Source organism: Carassius auratus, chromosome 23, assembly GCF_003368295.1.
Source record: "Carassius auratus strain Wakin chromosome 23, ASM336829v1, whole genome shotgun sequence".
In the NCBI taxonomy this organism is placed as follows: Eukaryota; Metazoa; Chordata; class Actinopteri; order Cypriniformes; family Cyprinidae; genus Carassius; species Carassius auratus.
In genome coordinates, this window is record NC_039265.1 from 1,653,544 (window position 1) to 1,680,209 (window position 26,666).

Below are 26,666 nucleotides of genomic sequence, written 5' to 3' on the forward strand. Positions count from 1 at the left end.
GTTTTTGATGTTTTGGTGAGGTTTTTAATCCACGTGAGGAGGTCTTTAGGTACAGATGGTCTGACCTCAGAGGAACTGCCAGGACTGTGGTTTCTGAGACCTTTTGATGGTATCAGTATTTCTGTCTTACGAGCACCATCACACACAAGTTTCATAAACAGAGTTTGTATGTAGATGTCGAGCGAATATGTGTGTGTGTGAAAGAGTTATTTCAGAATCCTTCTTCACAATCTATCTTCAGAAGTGTCACTGAGTTCTAAGGAACTGGGACGCAAGCCATGCGTATACATGCATTCATACAGACATACACGCTAAAAATCAGATAAGAGCACAATAAAGTTCAGTGCTAAAAGCTGAAACCCATCACTCTTTGATGTGGCTTCCATTCCTCTATATTTATTTAATTCACTGTTTTCTCTGGCTGTATATATCTTACTCTTCCCCCTAACAACCACATCTCACTCCTTTTATAGTCCCTGGAGAGCTGCCGGCCAGCATGAAACCGTTTATTTTGTGAATTTGAGTATTTTCCTCTTTTACGACACCAACGAGAACTGCTTTTACAGAGAGAAGACCTGTTTTGATTGTGCTGTTATCATCTTACTCTGAGTGAGTGTTGGCGGCCAAATGCGGCAACTGTGGCTCATAAGAATTCTAGAATAGAGGATACAGCAAGGTAAATTAAGTGTGTGTGTGTGTGTGTGTGTGTGTGTGTGTAAAGACTGCGTATATGTGGGAAGGAAAGACAAACATAAGCTCTGTTCTAATGTCTAATGAGCTTCCAAACATGATAGCAAGTATCATGGGTGTGCAACCAATGCAATTACTGTTCAAAACATAGGCAGTACAATTTTGCTGTCTTTTAAGACCACTTCTTTTGGCCCAATACTAAATCAGCATATCACATATCCAGGTAACAAATTAAGGTTAAAAAAAATGTTGTTGGAACATTGTTTATAATTGTCCAGTATTCTTGTTGTGGTTATAATAATATTTAAATGTTACAAAAATGTTTCTTACAATGTTTTACTAACTTTGTTTTCACCCAAAATATAATGTTATTTGAAAGATAATTTTTTATGTTCTAATTTTAAAATGTTTTCTTGTTGTGTTTAGAATGTTAAATGTTACTACAACATTTCTCATGATATTCTCATTTAATTTTGTACCCAAAATATAATGTTCTAAGAATGTTTTCTCATTACGAAAATATTTACTAAGTACAATTAACATCATAAGAATGTTCCAATAATATTTGTCGCAACATTGGAAAATGTACATTAAATATAAATTTTAATTTTTTCATTTTTTCACATTTTCAACAAAAATTACTTAAAAAAATAAATGTCCTAACATTGAAATAACTATATAAAAAATAATAATAATAATTAAAAAAAAAAAACTTTAATGAAAGTTGTGAAAACATTTCTTGTAAATTTCTTTCACTTGATAAACTGCAAGTAAATAACGGCTGATGTGAATAGAGTAAATACATAGAGTATTAGCAAAGTTATCAGGCTAATCAGGATTATGCATAGTATGTGAGCTTACAAAAATAGATATTAACATTCATTATAATGTGATAACTTCAATACATATACCGTGATTATATAAAAAAAATTGCAATCAGGTGCTAAAGAGAGCACCCATTAAAATGTATTTGAGCCAATCTTTTGTCTAGTTTATAGGGCCTTTCTCGCTGCAGGAAACTTTTCATAGTACCAGAACTAATTGTGGAACTACCCACTTTTATGCGTTTTTTCGCCGCAGGAATTAGGAATTTTTCAAAAACCAAATTAGCTCCTACTCCACAGCAGGGTCTAACCAGCACAACTGGTACTAACCTTGACGTAAGTAGACTGATTCGCATTAGAAAACACCCTCACCCGCCATGATTTAAAACGCCATGTACCATACTGTAAACATTGTGTCAACTTATTTCGCAAGTATGATGGACAGCGATAAATATACGGATGCTGAAGTGCAGGCACTTGTAGCAAATGTAGAATTGCCAGTTGTCGTTGGAGATTCTTAGTCCTCCTTTACGTTCTTTCAGTCGCTTTACGTATACGTCGACATTCCATATCCATTATTGTGAAGCCTGTGAGACACAATGAAAAAACAGCTCCGATCACGGCGTCCTCCATCCTCCTGTTGTTAACATTATTCTTTTTTGTTAACGTTGTTGCACACAAATGACATAGCTATCGACCAGCTTATGTCACAACCTAGTACACATATAGTTCTGTAGCTAAAATGGTGCGAAAGGACCTCATGTGCTTCACTCTTTGGGTGTTGCTGCCAATCTAGTGTACTAAATCACTCAGTTATAAGGGTTTATTTTAATATAGGCAATATTTTCAGGAAAGAAAAGAAACAGAAGAAAACTGGAAAAAAGTGAATGCATTGGCCACCTCTTCTTTTGATTGTCTTGGGATCCAGGGAATTTTGGTTTTATTAAAAACACATTTACTCTCTAACTGACCCTCTTTCTGTGAGCTTTGCACACACAGTCCCTGCTGACCGTTCTCATTAGCTTCTCTGTAAAAGGCCATCCATGGCATACCCAGACCATTGCCTCAAGCATTCCCAATCCAGTCCTGCACTATTCCCATTACTCTTCCTCAATATTACAGTTTGATTTGAGCATTATGCACAAATTCAACCCCTTGAGATTGTGAAAAAGAGAGATGAACAGTGATAAAGATAGTATGTACTTAATGTGTAAAAATGCTATATACAATTGCGACATTTGACACAGTAGGTTTACAGTTTGCTTTACAGACTTAGAAATTATGGCTGTGTGCAGAATGGAATTACTTACTAGTGTAAATCAGAATGTGTCATGCAACAATAAGTAATTTTAGTATTATGCTACACTGTTTTTACAAAACTTCCATTTCATGCATGCTTAATACAGCAAGTAGCATTGTTTTTCAACTCAGTAATATAAATGTTATTTTGCATTGTTTTGTTTATAAAATGAAAATGTATTTAATCTTGTTCAATAATCACGAAGGACTTTGTGGCTAATATTGTCCATTGCATTGTGGGATCAAGTATTCTGTGCACTGTGCTCTGTTTTATACTGCAAATTGGCAAACGCAATAGGTCATTTGGGTGTTCTTGACGTGCATTACTGTGAGTCATATGAAAAATGCTTTACTTCATAGCTGAACATACACTTTCAGTCATTCATTCATGTGGATATTTCCCAGTATGTATTTATCATCCTGGCATAGAAACACATAACCGCTGGGATTACAGATGTCTATATTTAGTGTTTTATGTACATGAATATTGGCAGAGAAAATCTGTACATGTGACACAGAGATGAGACACATTTATACACACCAGATTCACAAACTGAGATTATACACACATAAACTGACAGTGGGGAAACTCTTCAACAACGTTGACTTTCATATAGATTTTAAACACATTTTTATCACTAATAAATGTTGTCAATAACAAAAAATAGCAGTTAAAAAAATAAAACATTAAGAAGTACGAAATAATTTAAAAAGACCATGTTTTTAATACAGGGCAGGACAGCGGACAGAAGGAGTCATGGAGCTACCTTTGAGATGGCTGGCGTAAACACCAAAACGAACAAACAAATCAAAAGTAGACATAAGGCAAACAAATGGTGCATGCAGTGGCTAAAAGAGAACTGCGACTCCTCCAGACTTCCAATTCCACGGCACTGAGGATGCAGTACAGGGACTCTTTGCGTAGCAACAGCGATGGCACCCCCTGAGAACAAACCTTCAGGTGCCAGACTCGACTCAACTCGGTAATGTAAACATAAATACAGAGGTTGATATCTCACTCTACAGGCAGTTCAGTAACCGCGACACATGCAGCGTTAGCATTAGCATTGTGTGCAAGTAGTCAGTCTGCAAAACTCTCCTTAGTAGAATATCACTTCGAGTTAAATAAACTTATTTTTTTCTCATTATATATATAATATATTTACTTCTGTGCAGAGTCTGTGCTTTATGAGTCTCTTTTTTAACAGTACTTCCTTGTTTTGACCAGTTTGCTCTGGTACTTGACTGAGTGGCTGCTGTGTCCCACCACATAAACATCCAGGAGATAGCTCTTTCCCGCCTCAAGGCCAGTTATGGTCTCGGTAGTGACTGCCTTCTGCAGGTTGGCGCTGTGGAAGTACTTGCAAAGCACTTTCTCAGACTTGCGACGGCTCTCTGGTCCAGCGCACTGGTTCTGCTCTCGGCGCCGATGCTCTTCACTGTAGCTTTCGGAAACTTCACGTTTGTAAACACAGTATTTATTGCGCTCCTGTGTGCCAAGCCAAGCCATGGTAACAGAGGAACAGGTACGCAACTTATCGAAAGCCTTGATGCGGGTATCTTCAGGTAGGGCAGGGAAAGGTTGCTTGCCTCCGGCACGTGTGCTGGCAAGTACTTTCAAAGTGGAGGCACCCTTGCGGGACCCTCTCAGACGAAACAGGTACTTGGCTTTGGGCTTTCCTCTGAGCTGGAACTGACGGACACCTTCCACATTCTGAGAGAGAACAAGCTTCCCATCACGCCGCGCCTGAACTTGCACCGCGTCCAGACAGGCATGGACAAAGAGAGTGACACGCTGGTGAGAGGAGACCGGGGCAAAGCGAAGGAATTTGCTGCCTTTCCTCTTAATGAAGACATCGGTTACTTTCCCATCCTTGAGCTCCACTGTCTTCTGCTTGGCTTCTTCCTTAGTGCGGGCGAAAGTGCCCACGTATGCAGTACTCATGTTGGTGCCTGTGTTGACGGCGAACACATCAAAGTAATATTGTGTGTCTGGCTTTAGATCTGTCACGGTAAAAATATTCTTGTTGCCAATGCAGATCTTCTGTATGTCTGCCACTTTGGGCTTGGGGATATATGTGCGACTCATCTTGTTGCTCAGAGCTCTGTTGGTGGTGAGGGAACGATCCTTGAAATCATTCTCAGATGGGACAAAACCAAAATGAACAAAGTCAAAGGGGCTGAAATCCCGACCGGGTTTTGGAGCAACCATGAAGGCATCATCCAAACTCATCTTGGCCTCCGCTGCGCATAAGCTCTTGAAGTTGTGCTCCTTGTTAATAACCACACAGTACTGGATCGGCTGGCCCATGATGGAGCCAGTAGGAGTGGGCTTCCAGGCCAGCGTGACAGTTGTACGACCCAGTGCGGTAACATCAACCCTGGGGTCGTAAGGCAGCTCCGGGTATGGCTGGTCGGACTCGGGAGTTGTGGTAGAGTAAATCTTGAAGTTGCTGTCCTTTTCAGTCGAGATGATTTCCAGCTGGTACAAGCCTGAAGGGGAGCTAGTGGAAATGAATGACTCAACGTCATTTCCTTTGTAGGTAAAGAGTTCAGTCCCCTCATTGGCCATGACCTGCTGTTTCTGCTGCTCTAGAGGTTCTGGCTCACCTGGTACACAAAAGACACAGAGAGATTCACAAAATTAGACCACCTGGAAGCAAGCACAAGAGAACCAAAAGATGATGAGGAAATGAGTGTCCCCACAGAACAAACCACAAACATCAAAAACAAGGCCCATTCTGTGGGGGTAAAACTGTTTGGAGATGCACATTTTGAATGATGACTTGTTTAAACCACACACAAACATAAGCCACATAAACTGTCGAACAGATGGATGTACACACTTAGGCTTTTTCTGAACATCAATGACTGAATATTTAACATTAAATGCCACATAATGATGCATTTCCCTCACCACTCCAAATCCGCTCATCTAGTTGTTTACTTACCGCTTCCTCCCCACACCCCGATTAACACCACTGGAAAAAAAGAAGCAGCAATTTCCATCTTAACAGAAAGAGCATCTTTTAATGTGTTAATCCTTGTGAAGTAACAGGGAGCTACCTGCTCCAGTGGATGTTAGCCACTCATCTGCTGGCAGCTGTGTTTTGTATCTAAACAACCCTGCACATCAGAGGATGACTTTCACTATGCCTTCCCAAGGAACTCTAAGCTACACAGAGACGCCTTGTGGCTTCGCTGTTCCTTGAGTTCCTTTCCAAGCCCTCTCCATTCAGCTGGGCGAGAAAGCATAATATTATGTTTGTCAACCAGAAAACTAAATGAACACGCGTTGCACTCAAAGACTGGCTCCCAGTGGATATATTCCGTAAACATGGGAAAAGACTTGTGTATGAGTATTTATTTACTGTGGATGTTGTACCTCAAGAAAAGATAACACAAATTAAAAGCACTTCCATGTCCTTGTTTGGTTTCCATTCATAACATAGTCCTGCAATTATCCAGAGGAGAAAAAAGTTCATAGAATTGCGCAGAAGTAACTCAAAATGGATTTTTCACTTGTGTTTAAAAATATCAACTTCGTCTCGGATGTGTCTCCTGAAATTCTTTAAGGGAAATAAATAGGGCCGGGACTTTAACGCATTAATTGAGATTAATTAATTACACAAAAAATAACGCGTTAACTAAGATTAATTAATTACAGAAAAAAAAAATTCCCGCATTTTTAATAACTTATTTTTGCACCGCGGAACGTTTCTCACTGGATGAGTTTCGGCGGGACCGATTATACTGAAGCACCAACTAGCGTTCGCATATCACCGCAGCAGCACATCGAGCCTCAAGTATCACCTCAACGCAAAACATATAGCAGCTAGCGTGGACTTTACACTTTATGTTGAACTATGTATTATTTTGTTGGTGCAACAGTTTATGTTGAACTCTTTATTGTTTTGGCCAAGGTTATTGAGAGTGGGACTTAGTATGTTATGGCCTCTGAAGCATCAGAGAGATGTTTTCTAATAGTCAGTGTTTCCAATGTTCTGAATGTAATTGACAGTATTGTGTTTTACTTAAAAAAACACTTTACAGAAGGTTCCAGCACCTATAAGCTTCCTGAATTTCTGAAATGTACTATTTCTAAATTGTTTCTAAATATGCTATTGCTACACTTCATGGCAAAAATCGCACTGGTCTGCTAGACTTGGTTGAACAAAAATAAACAATATTTTGTTGCTTAAGCTTATGTATTCAGTCATTATTCAATGATATACTATAAATCCATGTGAAAAAAAATTCTTCTCACTTCTCTCAGGTCAAATATTTATATGCGATTAAAATGCGATTAATTTCGATTAATTAATTACAAAGCCTCTAATTAATTAGATTAATTTTTTTAATCGAGTCCCGGCCCTAGAAATAAAATGAGAAAATTGTTGATAAACTAAGTATTTATGTAGTTTAAACAGTAAAGAAAGGCATTGGCAAGACCAAGGTCATGGGTTCGATTCCCACTGAATGCAAGAACTGATCAAAACAGAGGTTGTATGAAGTTGCTTTGATTAAAAGCATCAAGAGTTTGCATAAATACAAATGTATAGAGTTGTAAAGACATCTGGATTGCAAAGTTTAAGGCGTTGTTGAAATCTTTTCTGAAACTCTAAGGTACTGGGGTCTTTCTCAGAAAAAAAAAATGACTGTGACTAAAAGCCACAAAACTCCCGTTTTCATTCATTCACTTCAAGTTTTAATTTGCTTTCCATTTGATCCCATTGCTATCTTGAAACAAATGAAACACTGAAGAGATCTCATTTGAAAGGTTCTTTCCATTCCCACCGGAGTAAGTGTTTTTGATTGCAACTGTGAATGACTGAATGCGTATGTGAGCAAGGAAATGAGGTGGATGTCATCAACTGTGACTGATTTGTCTTTCAGGATCTCCTAGTCACAGCCAAGTCACGCTGTAGCAGGACAATCATTACACGTTGTGTAAAAATATATATATAAATCCTTTGCATAAAACCCCACTGTACAGCAGTGAATGATGGGTGTCTCTGCATTTCATCAACCAGTACAGCCATACTGGGCCACAGACTAAGAGAAAGGAGGAAACCCAAGGCCTGGAAGTCATTATGGCACAAACAGTCAGAGATGATCAGAGAAGCTTGACGTCTCACAGGGAGACACTAGTGTCTTCATGTAAGCTCACACATGTACATGTCCTGCGCATACAGTACGCTTCTGACACAGCAGCTTCTGCCTCGTTTCGGTAATATACATTGGGTTTCACAGACACATGGAACTGAAACCTTCTGTACTGCTCCATGTGTGTGGAGAGAAATACAAGGGTGTTTTGTGGAACTTTATTGATTTCTTTTTTAGGATACTGTCCAGATGGAAAAAGAGAGATGCAGAGAGAGGGTGATGGGAAAAGGGAAGAAATGAGAAAAATACCAGGAAGGAGGGGAAAAGAGGAGGGAGTACTGCTAAAAGAGAGAACAAAAATACAAGCGAAAATTTTGCTTTGAAGAGGAATGCCGGTCACAACCTTTTTTTTGCTTACAGTTGATGGGATCAGTGGGAGGAATTCTATGGCTGTGTGATTGAAAGCATATCTAGGTTACATTTCACTACATTTTTTTTCCATTTTGTGGTCATGTTCTTGACAGGTTTCGTGAGATTCACCCTTATATATCTCTATTCAAGATTCAGTCCATTTTACTATTTTTCAGTCTTGCTTTCAGGCTTTTACTTCAGTAGATGTTTAGATGCAGTCCATCAGCACACCAAGTGTGCTTACACTGGGCCCAAATGGGGAAGTCGTGGCCTAATGGTTAGAGGGTTGGACTCTCAATCGAAGGGTTGTGGGTTCTAGTCTCGGGCCGGCAGGAATTGTGGGTGGGGGGAATGCATGTACAGTTCTCTCTCCACCTTCAATACCACGACTTAGGTGCCCTTGAGCAAGGCATCAAACCCCCAACTGCTCCCTGGGCGCCGCAGCATAAATGGCTGCCCACTGCTCCGGGTGTGTGCTCACAGTGTGTGTGTGTGTGTGTTCACTGCTCTGTGTGTGTGCACATTTTGGATGGGTTAAATGCAGAGCACAAATTCTGAGTATGGGTCACCATACTTGGCTGAATGTCACTTCACTTCACTTCACACTTTACAAATACACACTGACGCACTAGAACCGGGCTAACGATTGACCACAGTGGAAAACACTGACCCGCGCTGGACATGCTCCACAGTACTTCACAGAAAACACACATTTACCTTTTTCATAAAACTAAAGTTATTTTTGCATGAAACTTTCTAAGAGGGGCATCTGTAGGACAGAACCCAAAAATTCCCAATAATTTTAATGCTATCATTTCTTTCAAGTCATTTTACATTTTAGTCAAAACGTAGAAAGGAATTCTTAATCCCCTAAGATCAAAATGATTCTTAATTTAGGAATGACTTCCTTCCTAATCAAGTTTAATCCTTTGGAGATAAAGGGAAAGAGATACCACTGTCTACTTTAATCATTAAGCTGTACTGAATGGCTATGGGAGATGTTCTCTTGTTCCACAGCTCTAAGATCCGGTTTTCTAATAATGATTTTGAACGTTTACATGGAAAACAAGTCTTAAATTACTGCAGAGTTGCAACATTGATCGGAAGATTTAATTCGGATACCTGATCCTTCCCCGCTGCGGTCCTCTGGGAGCTCCTGCAACATCAATCTCCACTCGAGAGGAGCATCACAAGGTGTCACCGTCACCAACAGAGGAGTGTTGTCTTCCTCCACCACAAAATAGTACCTGCAAGAGCCAGGAAAGTTAGCATGCACTGCAAAAAAATGACAACAACATAGAAATTACACAGGAAATTAAACCTGACTCTTTGTATACTGTATAGCAGATGTGCTCTTTGCTTGGACTGAATCGCTTTTGATGACCGTGTGAAAACTAGCCATCTGCAGGCAATTATATTTTAGGTGTTTTAGATAAACATGTGCACTTTGTTAGCATACAAATATATAGAATGTTAAATGACAAGGTGTACGTATAACAATACTTTTCACATGTGGGCCTGAAAAAAAAAGGTCAGGTCCCTAAGTATAAGGCTGCATACTGCATAATGGTGTTGCTAATTTAGCCCGCCTGATTGCAGTCATGTTTCGCCTTTAAAAGTACTTGAGATATATTAAAGCACATCCCAAGACACAATATAGTGAAATTAGAACTAGCTGGCCTTTCGGAGAATGCTACCGAAATAGGAACATATTCCCCAAACACAGCGCTGCTACGTTAGCCTTGCTGTCTCAACTCATTTCCGCTAGCTTCGTTAGCGTTTTTAGCAATATGTTTGCCTCTGAATTAGCATACTTTGACAATGCGTTGCACATGGGACATGTCTTATAAAAGGCAAACCAAACACAGCTGGTGTATTTTAGCTGTAACCTCTTTCTAATACTATATTGAAATATTAGCTTACTACTTAGTGCCAGTATAGACTGAATACTGCCTACTATTTATTGAAAAAATAGTGTGTGAAACAGAAAGCATCATGTGTTTACATACAATTAATTTAAATTAGATACATCACCACGTTACAGATGCATTATATCTATACAGAGGAATTTATTGTGAATTTTTATTTAGAAAGACTGAAATAGTATTATTTTTTAAATGTACTCAAATAAATTGTTTTTTTACAACTTTGAATTTTTTTTTTTTTTTGAAAATTTGCATTTCAACTCATTTTATGGCAGGTTGTAACTATTTTACACTCGGAATAACTGGTGGCTAATTTGAATTAGTTTTTTACTTTTACTACTTTATATACCACTTTATAAATTTATTTATAAATTTATTTATTTATTTTCATGAGATCTTAAGTGCTAAAGATTAGGTTTAGTGGTGAATCGTCACACTTTTTCTAAAAAAACAACAACAATACAAATCACAAATTTATACAAAATCATCCTGTAAAATAGTAATGTTTTCTTATTAGATAGGTTCGGACTGTTTTAAAGTAATCTATAAAACATATATAAAACATTTAGTTCCAGATCATTCATCACACTGGAAAATGAAGGTCAAATTCAGCATATTGTTTTGTGGGATATAGTGCAGATCAACACAAATGTGTTTAGATATTGCATGAAATATTTACTGTATATATAATTCTAAATCAGTAAAAGTAGCCGGACACTGTTATTCCAAATAGGCTGCGCTTTTAATCAGCCCTTCTGTGAGCAGAAACACCTTTCAAGTCCACATTCTGTAAAATAACTATGACAGATGTATGCTAGACTTCAGTGTAATCAGCTATACTTGAGAACACTGCAGTTCATCAGCGGGACACGACATTTACAGGATCACTGGCGTGCACATCAAACGGAAAATGGGGAGATTCGTTGTTAAAGCGTTTTAAATTGCAAATAGCTCAGCCTGCGACCATCTGTGGTATGCACTGTATGTGATTAATTCATGCTCCTCAGCTAAAATAACCCTGTAGCCTTTTGCCATTTGGGTGCACCTGTTACTCAAAACAATGCTTCATCAAACACACACACACACACACACACACACGTCGTTTCCAGCATCTCATTCATAATGCATGTCTTGCACTCATCTGATGCATTATAGCTATAATAGATCCCATAGTTCTTCTTCCCTCAAGCAAAGACACTTCCACAAAGGCACATGATTATAACCCTCCTGTATTTTACATATTTCACATTTTACATTTTACATGAAGGAAAAAAAATAATTATAATAATAACTTTCTGAATATAAACTTTTTATTTATTTGTTTATTCATTAATTCAAATTTGTGTTAATATATACTAGTTTTAATTAGCTTTATATAAACACAAATATGTAAAGAAAAGTGTATGTTTGTGTGAAGTACGATCCCACCTTTTTGGTGAATCTCTGAACAGGTATCCGCTGATCTCGGCTCCATCTGGCAAGACAGAAGAGTCATGAAACAGAGCTTTATCCCTGATCTGCATCTGAAAGAGGCCTTCATCACGCGTGGGCAGTTTCTGTCCCATCACCCCCAAGACCAGCAACACCAAGCCATAACATCCACATATCCACCTCATCCTAGAGAGAGAGAGAGAGAGAGAGAGAGAGACATTGACCGTGACTGAACAGGAGAAGGGAATTGCATTCTTAAAAACCTGATGAAATGCTATCAATTTCCAATGATCTTGTTCCACTGTTATAGTTCTGGTATGGACTTGACTTTTCATGTAGAATCGGAATGATTATTAAAACTGTAGTAGTTATAGTTCTCGTTATAGTCTCTAGAGTTGTTGGGGGAGGGGCATAGAAGAAAGCTTTTGATTGGACAAAGATCTGTTTAGTGCAAGATGAGTAATCAATATTTGTGCCAACGGAGAAAACAAAATGTGCTTATCTGCTGAAAGTGAATTTTGGTGTGCACTAATCATGTTGAAGTAATTAAACTCAAATTTTGATTTCATGCAGCCTTTAAAGCTGGAGAATAAATACATCAAGTTAAGGACAGTTAAACCATCAGTAGAAGTTAATGACTGTTTAAAAGCTCTAAAGGAGAACAGTTAAATCATTCCATGATGTCCTTATTCTAATCTAAAAGAACAGCAAATTCACATTTAGCTAAATGACTGGATTGCACCATCATCACGCTACAACAAACAAACCAAACTACAGGAGATGTGGGATTAGGAAATCGAATGAATGTCCTCATTGACCACCTTTGAAGTTCTGCTGCTTTTTTAACTCAAGGGGCGGCACAACTGGGGTAAAAGACGAGTATGCGGCGGTTGATACTGCATGCAAACAACATTCAGCAACTCATGAGAACATCCAGGCACTCACAGATGCACACATCTGCTCACTGAAGACACACACACACACACTCCCTCCCTCACTAATCACCATTTGAATATGCCCGTGTAGAGTGTGCGAGCTCACAGTACAAAAATATCCTGCAATATATATATATTGTAACATACATATCTTTAATGTAATTTAAAACAACTAAAATCTCAAACTCAGTCTGGTCACATGTAACTATGTTAGGCTGTGCTTAACTAGCTTTCATTGTTCTGGAGTGGGTAAGACCGCAAAAACGTGTTAGATTGAGCTGGACTAAGTTTATGTATGCTGTTCTGAAATAGACTGTGATGAGACCAGTTAGAAAAAGCTGAACTTGGTTCATCTGCGCTGGTCTGAGTCTGGCTGTGTTGGGCTAACCTCTAGGCTGGATTTGGCTTTGCAGGGAGCACGTGCTAACCTCTTTCTATTGATTTGGTGCCATTGATTGGAGCTGAAGCCAAAGCCCAAAGCCCCTGATATAATCAGGCTAATGATGGCAGATTAGAGCGATACTCCACTGTCATTAACAGCGAGTGAGTGCTTGTCCTCTTATTGACCTATCCAGGAATCCCTTCCCTCCTGCTGCCTTTATTCCCACTTTTCTTGACCTCTTTCACTCACTCTTTATTTGCCAAGCTCAGATAGTGCTGTCTCTTTCTCCTCTTCCGCTTTCATCCATTGTTTCTCTTTCTTTTACGTGCCTTCCTCTTGCCTTTCTTTTAAAAGTTGCACATTATCACTTCCCCCCTCCTTTACACTTGGGCTTTTCACTTCAGCCAATCACAAAATGTACTTAACTGCATTTGCACACAAAGCACTGCTTTTATCATGCATTACATTTCCTCTCCTCTGTCTCCCACAACAATAGAGCACTTATTTCTCTTGTGCTCTGATGGTCTAATAGGGTATTCTCACACAGAAAAGTGATGCTCTCTCTTAAAGACTTATCTTGTATTGTTAAATAGGTATATGGGGATGTAGACATACTTTGAGGACAAGTTTCGAACACTTTTGGTGCCCACCCAAGTCTGTTTGATTGTGGTGAATCTGATTTACCAAACTAGGCATTGAGCTTGCTTGAACAAGTATTCTGTGATAATTTAGGAGTATGTGAAATTTGGTATGGTTCGCAACTGGTATGAGAACAATCTTAATTCACAGCCATGTAACAAACAAGGATCTCTTCTGGTCCAGATTAGTAATTTAACATAATATTTACTTGTAGAAATTTAGCCAAGGCTTGCAGAAATTAAGTCGGTGCTCACTGGAGAGCTATGAACTGTTGAATTGGGAAAACAAAAGTGTAGACTGTAACTTGTATGTATGATCCTTGGGTAATAATTATAATACTCTATCTCTTTGGATGTGGTTGCAGAACATTTGCCACAAATTCCAATTTACAACCAAGAGGAGAAAGCAAAGAAACACAGGAACATGGATTTCCTCTGCAACTTTGTCAGGTTTGGATGGAGTTGTGTTTCCCAGAGCAGAAACTCTTTCTTTCTTTCTGAAATAAAACTTCAAAACAAAAGCCCCATCTGGAACAAATAAAAGCTAATGTTTAATTAGAGCTGGGGAGAATGTCTGATCGTAATTTGGGGAAGGATAATTTGAAGGCAGAGTCAGCCGCAATTGTGTCAACTTTGTTTTGCTCCTTTTTATTTATTTTTTATTTTTTTATTTTTTTGCATTCATTAGTTTCAACCAAACTTTTTTCCTGTGACGGAAATGGGTTAATTTGGGTCCTGGATCACTTATGCCCCATGTACAAATCTGAGATGTGTGATGAATTGGACCTTGAAGTGGTTTCGGGAGAAAGTGTGCTGCGGGAAGGTCTTAGAGTCAAGTTCATAATGTTAAACAGCTTAAACCCTTTGAATGCAACAAGCTGTATGAATTAAAATTTGTCCTCAAAGTTCTCCTAATCACGTGCGAGTAAAACGACAAGGCAATGCTGCTATTTAAACAGCTTACTCTGTAACTTTAAGTAAATTACCTCGTTTTAACTTTCTTGATTATCATTCTACGATCTAAAGAGCCATTCGAGATAATTCTGCAACCCAGATGCATTACAAGAATCATGTGTCAGGTGTTTCAGAAACATCTGGCTGCATTCCACTCTGGATAACACAATTTCCTCTGGTTACAATTCTTCTAATTATCTCTCTAGAGACAGAAATGTCGTTCTCTTCAAAATATGTTTATCCAAATCAGATAACATAGCCATTCGTCTCCACTGGGAGTCTAGAGGCTTCGGGCAACAGCAAAGTCTGACTGATTGATCAGCAATTAGAAACAGATAATTCTATCAGCCTGTCGTTAAATGATCCAATCAGTCAAATGATAGACTGATTAATTGCCACAAGAAGTGTTAACTTGCAATTCAGCAAGGTGAGACAGGCACTAACAGGCTCAGCCAGGGAAACACACACAGATGAGTAGCACATGAATGGTGCAGGGAAAGCTGTGCTACTGACAGGGTGAAAACACACATCACATCACAGCAGCTACCACCTGTCAATCAAACTGCAGCTGGCCGGGCCACAAACAGCAGAGAGCCATCATTACCGCACTAACCTGTGTGTGGGTGTCACTTCTGTCTCACTTGTGTTTTAAACATATATGACTGCACGTTAACACACACACACACATACTGCCTCCATACTGACCCTCCTCTCTACGGAGCTCAGTGTCACATATGTGAACTCTCCTATATCACACCAGAGGTGCAAAAGCCTTCATTTGCACCGAGATAAGGGAAACATTTCAGATTCTGTTTCAACAGAGGCACGACGCCCTGAAACTGGAGAATGGGTGAGTTTCCCTCAGCTTCTGTCAGCGCTTCCCGAAACCTCTGAACAGACATTTACTGTGAGCTTCGTCCCCTGGGCTCCTTACGGCCCTGTCTTGCATACATACGGAGCCAGAGCTGGAAAGCTAATGACAGGGGAAAAGAAACCAACCTCAACAGTGGAACACAATGGAGGCAATGTTGGATTTTAAAGAGCAGTTTTATTCAGTGCAATTCTGACAAGAGTCAGTGGTTAGTCCATCTATTCTGACATTCCCCGTCCTGCTACACCGATAAGTTTAATTAGGGTTAGAAATCAAGTCTGCAGGACACTGTCCCTCCAGGACTGGAGTTAAAGGGGGTGATTTCAGAGGCAGCCACAGGCATGTGTGTTGGGGCACTTTAGAATTAAACCCTGCAGGACACTGTCCCTCCAGGAACAGCATTGGACGTACAGCTGTGTCTCAGTTACCTCATTATATGGTATTTGGTTTGTATGGAAAAATGAATGAGTGTGCAAGTAAACAGCCACTATGTGTCCCTCTCACCTCAAAAGCTATCCTTTCTTATAAATGAGACCAAGCACTTTAGAGTTGAGGTGCTTGACATGTCCTTTGGCTGTCTTTATGCCAATCCTGAGCTGCACTGGTGCTCTTGGACAGCCAAATGGCACAATGACTAATTGTTAGAAGCCGGTTTTGAGAGCTGAAGTCCATCACTCCACCGTGGACACTTGGCTGTCTGCTGCTTGTTTACTTTGGCAAGGACCCAGAATGGCATTTGTTGACTAAAATCTTTGAAGATATTTGTGTTTTTGAGGCACATTTGAGACAGACACCGAGTAGCTGTGAAGTATAACGTCTCCAGGCGATTTCAGGATTATTAATAAAGTCAGACCTACTTGAGAGTGTCCAGATGTCCCACTCGAAGTATCCTCACACAAGTCTTTATCTCAGGTCTCCCAATTAGTACAATGTTTGGGAATGTTCTTCAGCAGCTGTGCTGAGGGTGTAGGGGCCACTCTCTCCAAGTGCCACACAAACAGACCATTGAATGTGACGGCCCCTGATTGATGTTCACTTCATTGCTGTCTTTGTGAGAAGAATTTGAGATCTCCCAGATATTCACAGACTCGAGGGACAATTTGTCCTCCTCACCCCACCCATATGAGCATATCTAAGGAAGCGCACAAACGGGCATGCTGGTAAATAAAGCAGCCACTGCCGTTTATTTATCATCTACCTACCGAGAATGAAAATGATCTTGTGTGAACGGCGTCGTTTGCATGTTTCGCTGACAGGACGCACTGAAAGAACCGTCTCAAACTGAATTCGAGCTCCGAAGCTTTGCGAACAAACAGTTATGGAAATGAAATCACAGGGGGTCACAAAAAGTTCGAAAAGCTGCGATTAAATCTCTGGTTCTCCTCAACAGGACATGACACACAGTCACGTCAGACCCCACAAAGACCAGCGTGAGGACGACTGTATCTCCGCATCGGACTGTCACTCCGTCGGACACACAAATAGCTATTGCAACAGTGGCGGAATTCTTTCGCTGCCTGAGTTTTCATATGCAAATAAGGGTTTAGATACGCTATGCAACACAGACCTTCCCGTTCTTAGACTTTTGTTCCTGTTTCATTCTTTCCGAGAGAGGACGGGAGGCAGTGCAGCTTGGCCTCGCCGCTAAATACAGTTATTCAAATTCCCTCATTCTGAGTCTGCCTTTCATTACGTCTCCCAGCCCAGAGAAAAGTATCACTCTCACCAGGAACCACATCAGGTAGCCAGCAATCCACTTCGTAGTTGTTTGTGTCTGATAGGAGACTAATCCTTGCAATCCCATCGGAGAGATTAAAAAAAATCCACACAATTTACTATTCAAATTAAAAAAAGGAAAAGATGCAAATGGGACCGAGATCTCACGGCATGCTACAGATGGACAGCCAATCTGAAATTTCAAGCAAGTCACATGCAATACTTTTTAATCTTTAAAGATCTACTTTTACTATTATACAATGATTGTTCATCATGCAGTTTTTTTTTATGGGCTTACATTAATACACACAGAATAGCTGTACTTAAAAAAAATTGACACACTGCAGGACCATTTAAGTAAACATTAAAATGGATTTTGTGAGATTTGTTTGTTATGCTTTTCAACTAAATTTTTACATTTCTTATTTCACTGCACATTCATGAAACAATGTAGATTATGGTTGTTTGTTTTTTTGGGAATACAATTTTAAAACTAGTCCACTTGAAACTTAAACTGAGCAGTCCAGGCTAAATGAAACACTTTCTCTTATTCATTCAAAAACTGTAAAATGAACCTAAAACCTTGATGTTGAGAAATAAAACCGAGCTTAAACCAAACTAACTTCTTAAACCAACGAAAAACGCAGACTTGTGCAAAAAGTTGTTCCTGTCAAACCATTAATTTCTCTAAACATCAAAGAACAGTTAAGTTCGTAAAGCAGTCGTGCAGACATGGACCAAAAAAAAAAAAACGCATCTTGCAGGTGCTTTAATGCGTTACTGTTTGGAGAAGTTTCTAACAAACAGATATTTAAAGAAAAACTCCCTATGTGCATTTGCCTTCAGCGGAGACAGAGACATCTAACACTGAAAGACTGAATAACAGACGCACAATTGAGAGGGCGAGGACGAGCTGTGATGAATTGCGTCTGGCGGATGGGAGCGCATGGGAACCGCGTCTCCAACACAATGTCCAAAAACTCCCATCGCACCTCCTCTGAGATCCCGACGAACATTAAAGGAGCCTGCGAGCTCGGGCTTGACGGAAAGGTGTTTGAAATCTTTCACTTCCCGGAGTTTGCAGACCGCAGAAGCCCTCGCTCTTGTTCTGGCAGAGGGTTCAAAGAGCGCGGGGAGTCCCGCTCCGTTTCCCCGCGACTGCAGAAGTGTTTCAACTCTTTCATGAGGCTTGAAAGCATTTCGGAAATGCAAAGGCAGGTACCTTTGAAAATTGTCTCAAAATAGTGCATATGAGGTTGTAAACGCATCGCATCCTGCGCGCATTTGCTATGAACGGGCAACTAAAACCTAGTCGAGAAATAGCCTACCTAAAACATCTAAATTTTATGTGAAGTTTCTTACCTTCTTCTTTAGGTTTAAATCACTCCAGTGCGAACGTGTCTTGATAGAAATGTTATTTGGCTGTGTTTGTTGTCTTCCAGCAGCGCAAACTTGTCTAAGAACACAAGCTGGAAGTGCAGGGAGTTAGTTGGAGAAAGTGCGCTGAAGTTGCTCCTGCTAGATTCCTTCTGTCGGCTCTGTGCTCACGGAGTTTCTCCCGTCCCAAAGTTGGTATCTAGTCTTAGTGAGTATCCTGAGTTGCTCTGCTCTATAGAGACTGAGTGAAGTGAGAGTCAGACTGCTGTGAAGTGTCTTTCTCTGAAGACCAGCCCACTCTTCTGCCACAGCGCACGAGCACACGCTCCTACACGAGTCTGCAGTCAACAAGCTCCAGGGGCACATCACAAAAATAATAAAATATAATAATAATTATATATATATATATATATATATATATATATATATATATATATATATATACAGAATTTTGAATATAAAGTAATAAATATACAACAGGCTACACAAATCTGGCAATATAATATAATATAATATAATATAATATAATATAATATAATATAATATAATATAATATAATATAATATATAGTGGTACTTTGGATATATTTTTTTTCCACAAAAGTAGTTACAGTTAAAAACAGTTAGAAATTGAGTATAAATCATTTACAGTTTATGTATTTTATATTATGTATAGTATAATTAAGTATACATTTCATTTACTATTTCATACTATATAATGCATATGTACTATATGTGTGTGTGTGTGTGTGTGTGTGTGTGTGTGTTCACTGACATGTCTGCATATCTGAATAACAAAAGCTGTTTTAAACTTTGAAAAAAAAAATACACACACCCATATATAAACGTTATAAAATTAGATTACTGATAATAACTGAATCTATATATTCCAGAATGTGCAGAAAAAGCAGCAAAAATGTGTGGTAAAAATGACCTGATAATAGGCATTATGTCTCAAAACCAAGCGATCTGCATTCTGGGCATCATTTCACTGGTCAAAAAGGAGTGTGAATGCAATTATGATCGAAATGTTAATCAATCCTCATGAAAAAAAACATCAAATAAGAGTAGCCTACTGAATAAACTGAACATTTTCTCTGAAATTCAGGTTGTGTAATAACTCTCATGTTAGCCCTTTAAGATTGTGTCCATACATTTAAATGCACTTATGCATCTCAAAAGTGCTCTGCACTAGGAAGCTCACTAAACTTCACAGTCAAGCCTCCGGAGGCCTGCTGAAGTTGAGTTTTTGTTTCTTCACACACAGGATAGTTTACAGAAGGGCATCTGTCTCTCATCCTGCAGGTAGTCACGCAACTCCTGAAGACTTCATCAGAAGAGCTGTATCACGCTGAAGAAAAACTCGTACAATGCTTCCCATCCTTCTTTTTGTACTTGCAGTATTTGCAAACTTGAATAGCTTGTGATTACCAACACACACGCAATTGTGGGGTTTGTTTGAAGAGCGCAGGCATGGTTTGTTTCTTTTGCTGGGCTGTTTACAGCAGGCCGTTCTCTCCATTGCCATCTCTATGACCCGCATCTATTGGAGGTGTGAAGGGGAGGTAAATATTTATGAAAGATAACAGCAGCTTGAACAAATGCTCTCAGTGATGAATGCTCATTTATGACCGAATGAGTGTCTGAATGAGAGCGTTAAATCTCGTCTCTTAATGCTCCCTGATTTGATCAGAGGCAATCGTTCTGGGAGTAACTTTGAATTTTTGTAAATCTTGTTTTGATTTCATAGAGTGTGTGTGATGAAATGAACTGTTCAGATTGTTTTCAGAAGATAATATTCGACTGTGAGTGAGAGCTGTGTTTCAGACAGCAGACTGGTGTTATGAGTGTAAGTGCAAGATCACCATCTAGTGGTTTTGTAGCTTTTCCAGTAAGAGCCGTGTGATTCTGTTCAGATTGACTTCATATGTGAAGTCAACATTTTCAGAAAGGTCAATAACAGTAAAATCATTTACATATGGTGTCAATCTGACCTGGCAAAAACATGCCAACATGAAAAAGTTGCAGTGAACTTCAGATCTAAAAATATATTGTTAAACTTGCAGATATTATAAGGACACTTGTACCTGAAAAGAGTTTGCTTTCCTGACTGTTTTAACACACCTAAGAGCACTTAAATACACATTTACATGTATTTTACAAGCACATCTTAAATCCTTTTTAATAATATTCCTTTGTGCTTTTAAGTACTCGGGACATACACATTTTAATAGAAATGAAATTAAAGTGTATATTAGTTTACTATACATATGCTACATATGGCTACACTTATACCTTCACTATTGCACTTTAAACATATTTTAAGGACAATAGAGGAATGAAATTACATATAAATATGCATATGTATAAGTCCCACTTAAGTCGTTTAAAATAACACTCTTAAATTCAACTAATTGCATTTAATCTAAATTTGAAAATACATTTTCATTTTTTCTGCAAATAGCATGTAATTAAGTGAAAGCAAAAAAATGTTGCATGCCCAAATTTATTATTTAGGTTTAGAGAATTTAAATTAATTTAACAATTAACAATCATATCAAACCCTGTAAGTAGAAAAAAAATACATTATTAACACAACACAATGCAAGGCATAATTAAAAATACAAGCAAAATAAAACACAGAAAAATGTATATATAAAAAAAATCTATACAGACTTTATAAGACATGAAGTTATGAAGCAGTAGCACTGACATGATAGCTCAGCTATAGATATGTTTTTGCGTTATTCAAAGCATCTGGTCTTTCTGATTTATGAACAGAACATGAAGATGACGCTTTATCCCATGAATCTCCATGTAAAGGCATGTACTGCACAGATCTACTGACAACCATTAAACCAGATCAGTCCGTGCAGCAGGTATCAGCTGTAGATACGAGGATGCTGCAGGAAGACACAGTGGATCTCAACAGTAAGTGGAATAAATCGATAGCAGACATGCTGGAGACAGAAGACAGAGACATGTTGAAGAGAGTGTTATAACACACACACACACACACACACACAGTCTAATCGTGAAGCACTGCTCTAGCTCTGGAATGCTGGTCTTGAATGAGATGTCACACACACACACACACACATTCTGGTCATTAACCTCATAGACACTTTCACCATGACAACAAGCCCTTCGGTAAACAGTTCAGGATGTTTACTGTTTCCTTTTCCTGTTCTGACTGACACAATGCATGACCTTTGACCTCACCCTCACTGGCTTTCCTTACCACCCGCATTGAGGTTATTACCAACCTAAACTCACACGAACGTGAGCTGAAATGACAGTGTGTGTCTTGTTGAGGAGAGTGTGATGCATACACTACACTGGAAGCATTTATTTGAAATGTAATTCACAGCTTGTATGGAAACATAATTATAGAGATTTGGTTGAGTAAGAAACTAGTGACCTCGCACAACAGCCTGTAGAAACTGCTTTATAATGTGCTAAAAACAGAGCGGGGTAGTTACTGATTACATCTAATCTGGGTAATTAGATCAAATTATATTTTAATACTTATATTTAAACTACTGACAAACTACAAACCCAGTTTGGGAAACCTTGACGTAATATAACATTTAATGCACTTAATTTAGTTAATTACCATTTGTATTTTATATCAATCTGGTACAAGATTATCCTTTTTTGAAATCAATGTGAAAAATGAGATAGGTCAAAAGTAATCTAAAAGTAATCTGATACCCAAAATGTGTAATGTAACGGATCACGTTACTTACTAAAATATCTGTCGTGTAATTTGGTTTCAGTAATGTATTACTATTTGTAAGTAATCTACCCAGCTCTGACATGAACATAAACGCATTTGTTTCTGTTGATATAAATGGACTGTTTCTAAAATTAGCTTCTCTCTCCCAAAATAAGAGGAAGAGAAGGAAAAGAGGCAGAATGGGATTTGATGTGGAAGAAGAGGAAGAAGAAGAAGGAGCCTCGATTGGATCCAGATGCCACAGTGATGGCTTACTCTGTGTCATTATCCAATCAGAGCAGAGTTTAATCTCATTATCCAATCAGACAGTTGTGTGTCTGTGATGTCTGATCTCTGCAGGGAGTGCCGATTTAAACATGAATGAAGCTCTCACTGTGACTCATTAACTGAAAACACACACACACACACACACACACACAGTTATTGATAAAATGTGTGTGGTAATGCAGAGATGGATCTATGACTCTGTGAGTTGCCTTCCTGTCTACCGACTACATAAATATAACTGCAAATACAATCAAGCATTAATGGCTCAAATGAATCTCTAGGTGACACATTTGTCATGGATCTTTTCCAATATGTGTTCTTACTGCAAAGTCAAAATTCAGCAGATCTAAGTCTATTATAGCTAAAACAACCCATGTTCACTGTCTTATAACTACACAATGCTTATAAAAGCATCTAAACTCATTTGAAAACAGTTCTAGATATGAACTGTCTCAAATTTGTTCAAGTCTCTTTTTTGGGCAGAGAAAATAAAGGAGAAGAAGATGAGAACGGAGATGAACAAGACTGGATGGGAATGAAATGTTTAAGAAGAAAAGCAAACTATATTGGATTAAAATTTTATTTTCAGAGTTCCTCTGAAAGCCTCCACCTTCCCCAGCTCCACCTGCATAGATTTGCCAAAGGTTATTTTATATGCTAATCCATAACCCCATATGCATTGGCAGTAACAGGTTCCTCTACTTGCTTGTAGCAGCAATAACCAACAGCAGCAGATTAAGATATCACATATATTAACATTGTCACATCCATCACAATGCTAAAATCTTCAGAGAGTTGTCACGATAGAAATAATTAGCACTAAGTTTTGGCTTGGCTTTCTTTCTTCAACCCACTCCTCTCCAATTATTTTCCAATATTTCCTCAGTGATATTAAAAAAAAACAGCAGCAGTGGTCTGGACAAATTATGAATGCTCAATAGATAATCTTTTAGCTCAATGATAAAGTGAATAATAATATTTAAGACATGTGGTAATGCATGAGTGGATAACTGTTTCACAAAAGCATTCCCCTTTATCAGTAGACAGCATAATATCGTGTAACTTTCAATAAAGCAGATTCAGTACAGTGTTAACTTTCTATAACCTGACTGAAAAGATTTGTATAAGCAATTTGAACTCAGAAAAGACTGTAGTTGAGTGAGTACCACCTTTTCTAAAAGGTTTTAAATAAACGGGAGATAGGAAATTGGTCTGAAATGACTTAGCATGGAAACATCAAGATTGGGTTTCTTCAGAAAAGGAGCGATGGAAGCATGTTTTAGACAGTCAGGAACCGTAAAGGTGCTAAGACAGATATTGATAAAAGACAGAAAAACGGGCCCTATTATATCTACAATTTGCTTTAAAAAAAAAAAAAAAAATGTAGTTTAAAGTGTTATCTGTATGCACCAAGGGAGAAAACTTTCAATAAAGCCAACTTTCACTTTGACTAAAACATTTTATCCAATTCTGAGTGAATCCTACAAAATAGTTAGTTATTTTTCACTTGGATTTGGACATGAAACATTCTCAGTACTAAGTGAATTATGGAGAGCTTGCACTTTAAAATGCTGAGTCAGGTTGACGAGGTTCACTAGTGTTTGGAGCAGAGCGTAGCCTCTCTGCCTGTTTTCCCCAAAACAGATGTGTGTGAAAAGACCTAGCACACTACAATCAACTGAACGTCGGCTAAATACACACATCTGCTCATCTGTAGAAGAGAGTAAACATCTTTTCCATGCAGCCAATGACACAGTTTACAGATTGTAAACATTTGGAAACAGCGCCCATGGGAAAAGACTGAGAAGGACAAGGGCATTACACATTTAAACATTTGCCATATACATTTTATTTACACTGTATATGCCACATACTGTAGAAAGAAAGCAGAAAAAAACATCTGTGCATGTTTTTAATGTAAGTGTGCACCTAAAATGTTGACAAAACATCTTTTCGACAAAGACTTTTCTGCTGTTGATTTGTGATGTTTACAACAGGAGGAAGGACACATACACATGGGCCACTTTTACTTTTACCTGCTGATTAGATCAAGATGGACCTCAGAAACATGAACATAAACCCGTTTTTGCAAATGCAGTCCATGTGTGAAGTTTGACAGGACTGTGTCGCCCTCTACTGCCAGTTGATCTTCAGTCACTTGTTATTATGTCCTCATTACTCAGTCTTATGCTGGCAAGTTGTTTTTAGTCTTCTGAACATTTGTGCTGTTCTTATGAGCTTTCTATTCATCAAAGGAACCCAGGAATCAGGAGAAGTTTAATATTATTATTTTATATTATGTTCCATTCTATTACTTTTTTTTTTAAATTGCTTACACTCTAAAAGCACATTCAGTGAAACTAGAAACCACATTCTGCATACCATTCACTCATATACTGAATCTGAAGACCAATTCTTCAAAATTGCAAGCATATTATCTGCTTTACACTAATTGTAAAACCAACTTTACATTCTAGCAAGTCAGTGGTGTCATTATACAGTTCAAGTCAGTCGAGTGTTGATTCAGTCCAGTCCAATAACTGTATGGTTTATCACGTGTGCATACCCACTGTACAGTATGGAGTGTAGTTTTGCACATGCATGAGTGCTTTGACAAGTAAAAATCACAAGCTAGTAGGGTTTTTACATTTGGAGTTTATATGGCTAATCATTTCAAGAATTATTATGCAAATACATTTTATAAGAGATAAAAAAAAAAGTTCTGAAATAAGTGTTTGCTTTTGCAAGATATATAATGATTTGCATGTTGTATGCATGTTTTGTGTATAAAGTACAAAGAAAAAATAACCTTAGTTTGTGCAAGCAATTATCCAAAAGTTTGGACACAGCTTCTCATTCAAAGAGTTGTCTTTATTTTCATGACTATGAAATTTGTAGAGTCCCACTGAAGGCATCAAGTGCTATTTGCCCAAGAAGGAGAGTGATGGGGTGCTGCGCCAGATGACCTGTCCTCCACAGTCACCGGACCTGAACCCAATCCAGATGGTTTAGGGGTGAGCTGGCCCGCACACAGAAGGCAAAAGGACCAACAAGTGCTAAGCATCTCTCGGGGAACTCCTTCAAGACTGTTGGAAGAGCATTTCAGGTGACTACCTCTTGAAGCTCATCAAGAGAATGCCAAGAGTGTGCAAAGCAGTAATCAAAGCAAAAGGTGGCTACTTTGAAGAACCAAGAATATTACATATTTTTGGTTGTTTCACACTTTTTTGTTATGTATATAATTCCACATGTGTTAATTCATAGTTTTGATGCCTTCAGTGTGAATCTACAATTTTCATAGTCATGAAAATAAAGAAAACTCTTTAAATGAGAAGATGTGTCCAAACTTTTGGTCTTTACTGTATATAATACTTACAACACTAACTGGAGACCTACATTTACAAAAACAGTTAAATTGTCTCACCAAACAAATTAAAATATAACAAACATTTATTGCTTATTGGATTCCTTTCAATATATAGACTATAATGGAACTGGAATATGCTATTGTAGTGATCTGTTTTCACATATAGAGGGAGACAAAACACTATTTATTTATTTTTTTATTTTTTTTTTATTTTTTTTAGCTCTAGTGATCTGTTGGAAAGCAGCACCTGACTAAAACATCATTGAACGGATTCTGTGAAATAGAACAAAAATGTTTATTATTATGTTTAGTGGAAACTGATAAGCTGAGTGTACAGCTAATTAGCTTTTAAATGAATGATAATAATATTTTATATACAGACAAATTAGTTTAAAAATAAATAAAAAATAAACAAGAGGAAACAAATCACATGGAATTAAGTGTTTTAAAAATCTTGTTTTAAAAAAAAAGGTTTTGTGATGATAGGGTTAGGGGTTGAATTAGGGGATAGATAGCAAATACAGTTTGCACAGTAGATAAATCACATGTGTAACATGGTTTTGGAACATTTTCATGGTCTAAATGTATGATGTGATTATCATGTGAACAAATGTGACCATACTTTTTTCACTTTGATATGTGATCACGTGTTCACATGAGTTTCACACATTTCAAACATGAAACTCATATTTTACACTACAGATTTACATGTGTTTTAAATGTGGTTTTAAAATG

At 38.2% G+C, this 26,666-nt stretch overlaps 1 protein-coding gene across 1 annotated transcript; it reads right to left on the bottom strand.

Annotated features, from left to right (window-relative positions):
- Window positions 1-3,198: 3,198 nt before the first annotated feature.
- ndnf (neuron-derived neurotrophic factor) lies at window positions 3,199-18,823 on the bottom strand. The gene is made up of 4 exons (XM_026199178.1): window positions 18,545-18,823; window positions 11,684-11,872; window positions 9,453-9,577; window positions 3,199-5,423 (listed from the first exon to the last, which is right to left on the bottom strand). Exons 2-4 carry the CDS (start codon window positions 11,869-11,871, stop codon window positions 4,015-4,017), a joined length of 1,722 nt encoding a protein of 573 aa, XP_026054963.1. The 5' UTR covers window position 11,872; window positions 18,545-18,823; the 3' UTR covers window positions 3,199-4,014.
- Window positions 18,824-26,666: the final 7,843 nt, after the last annotated feature.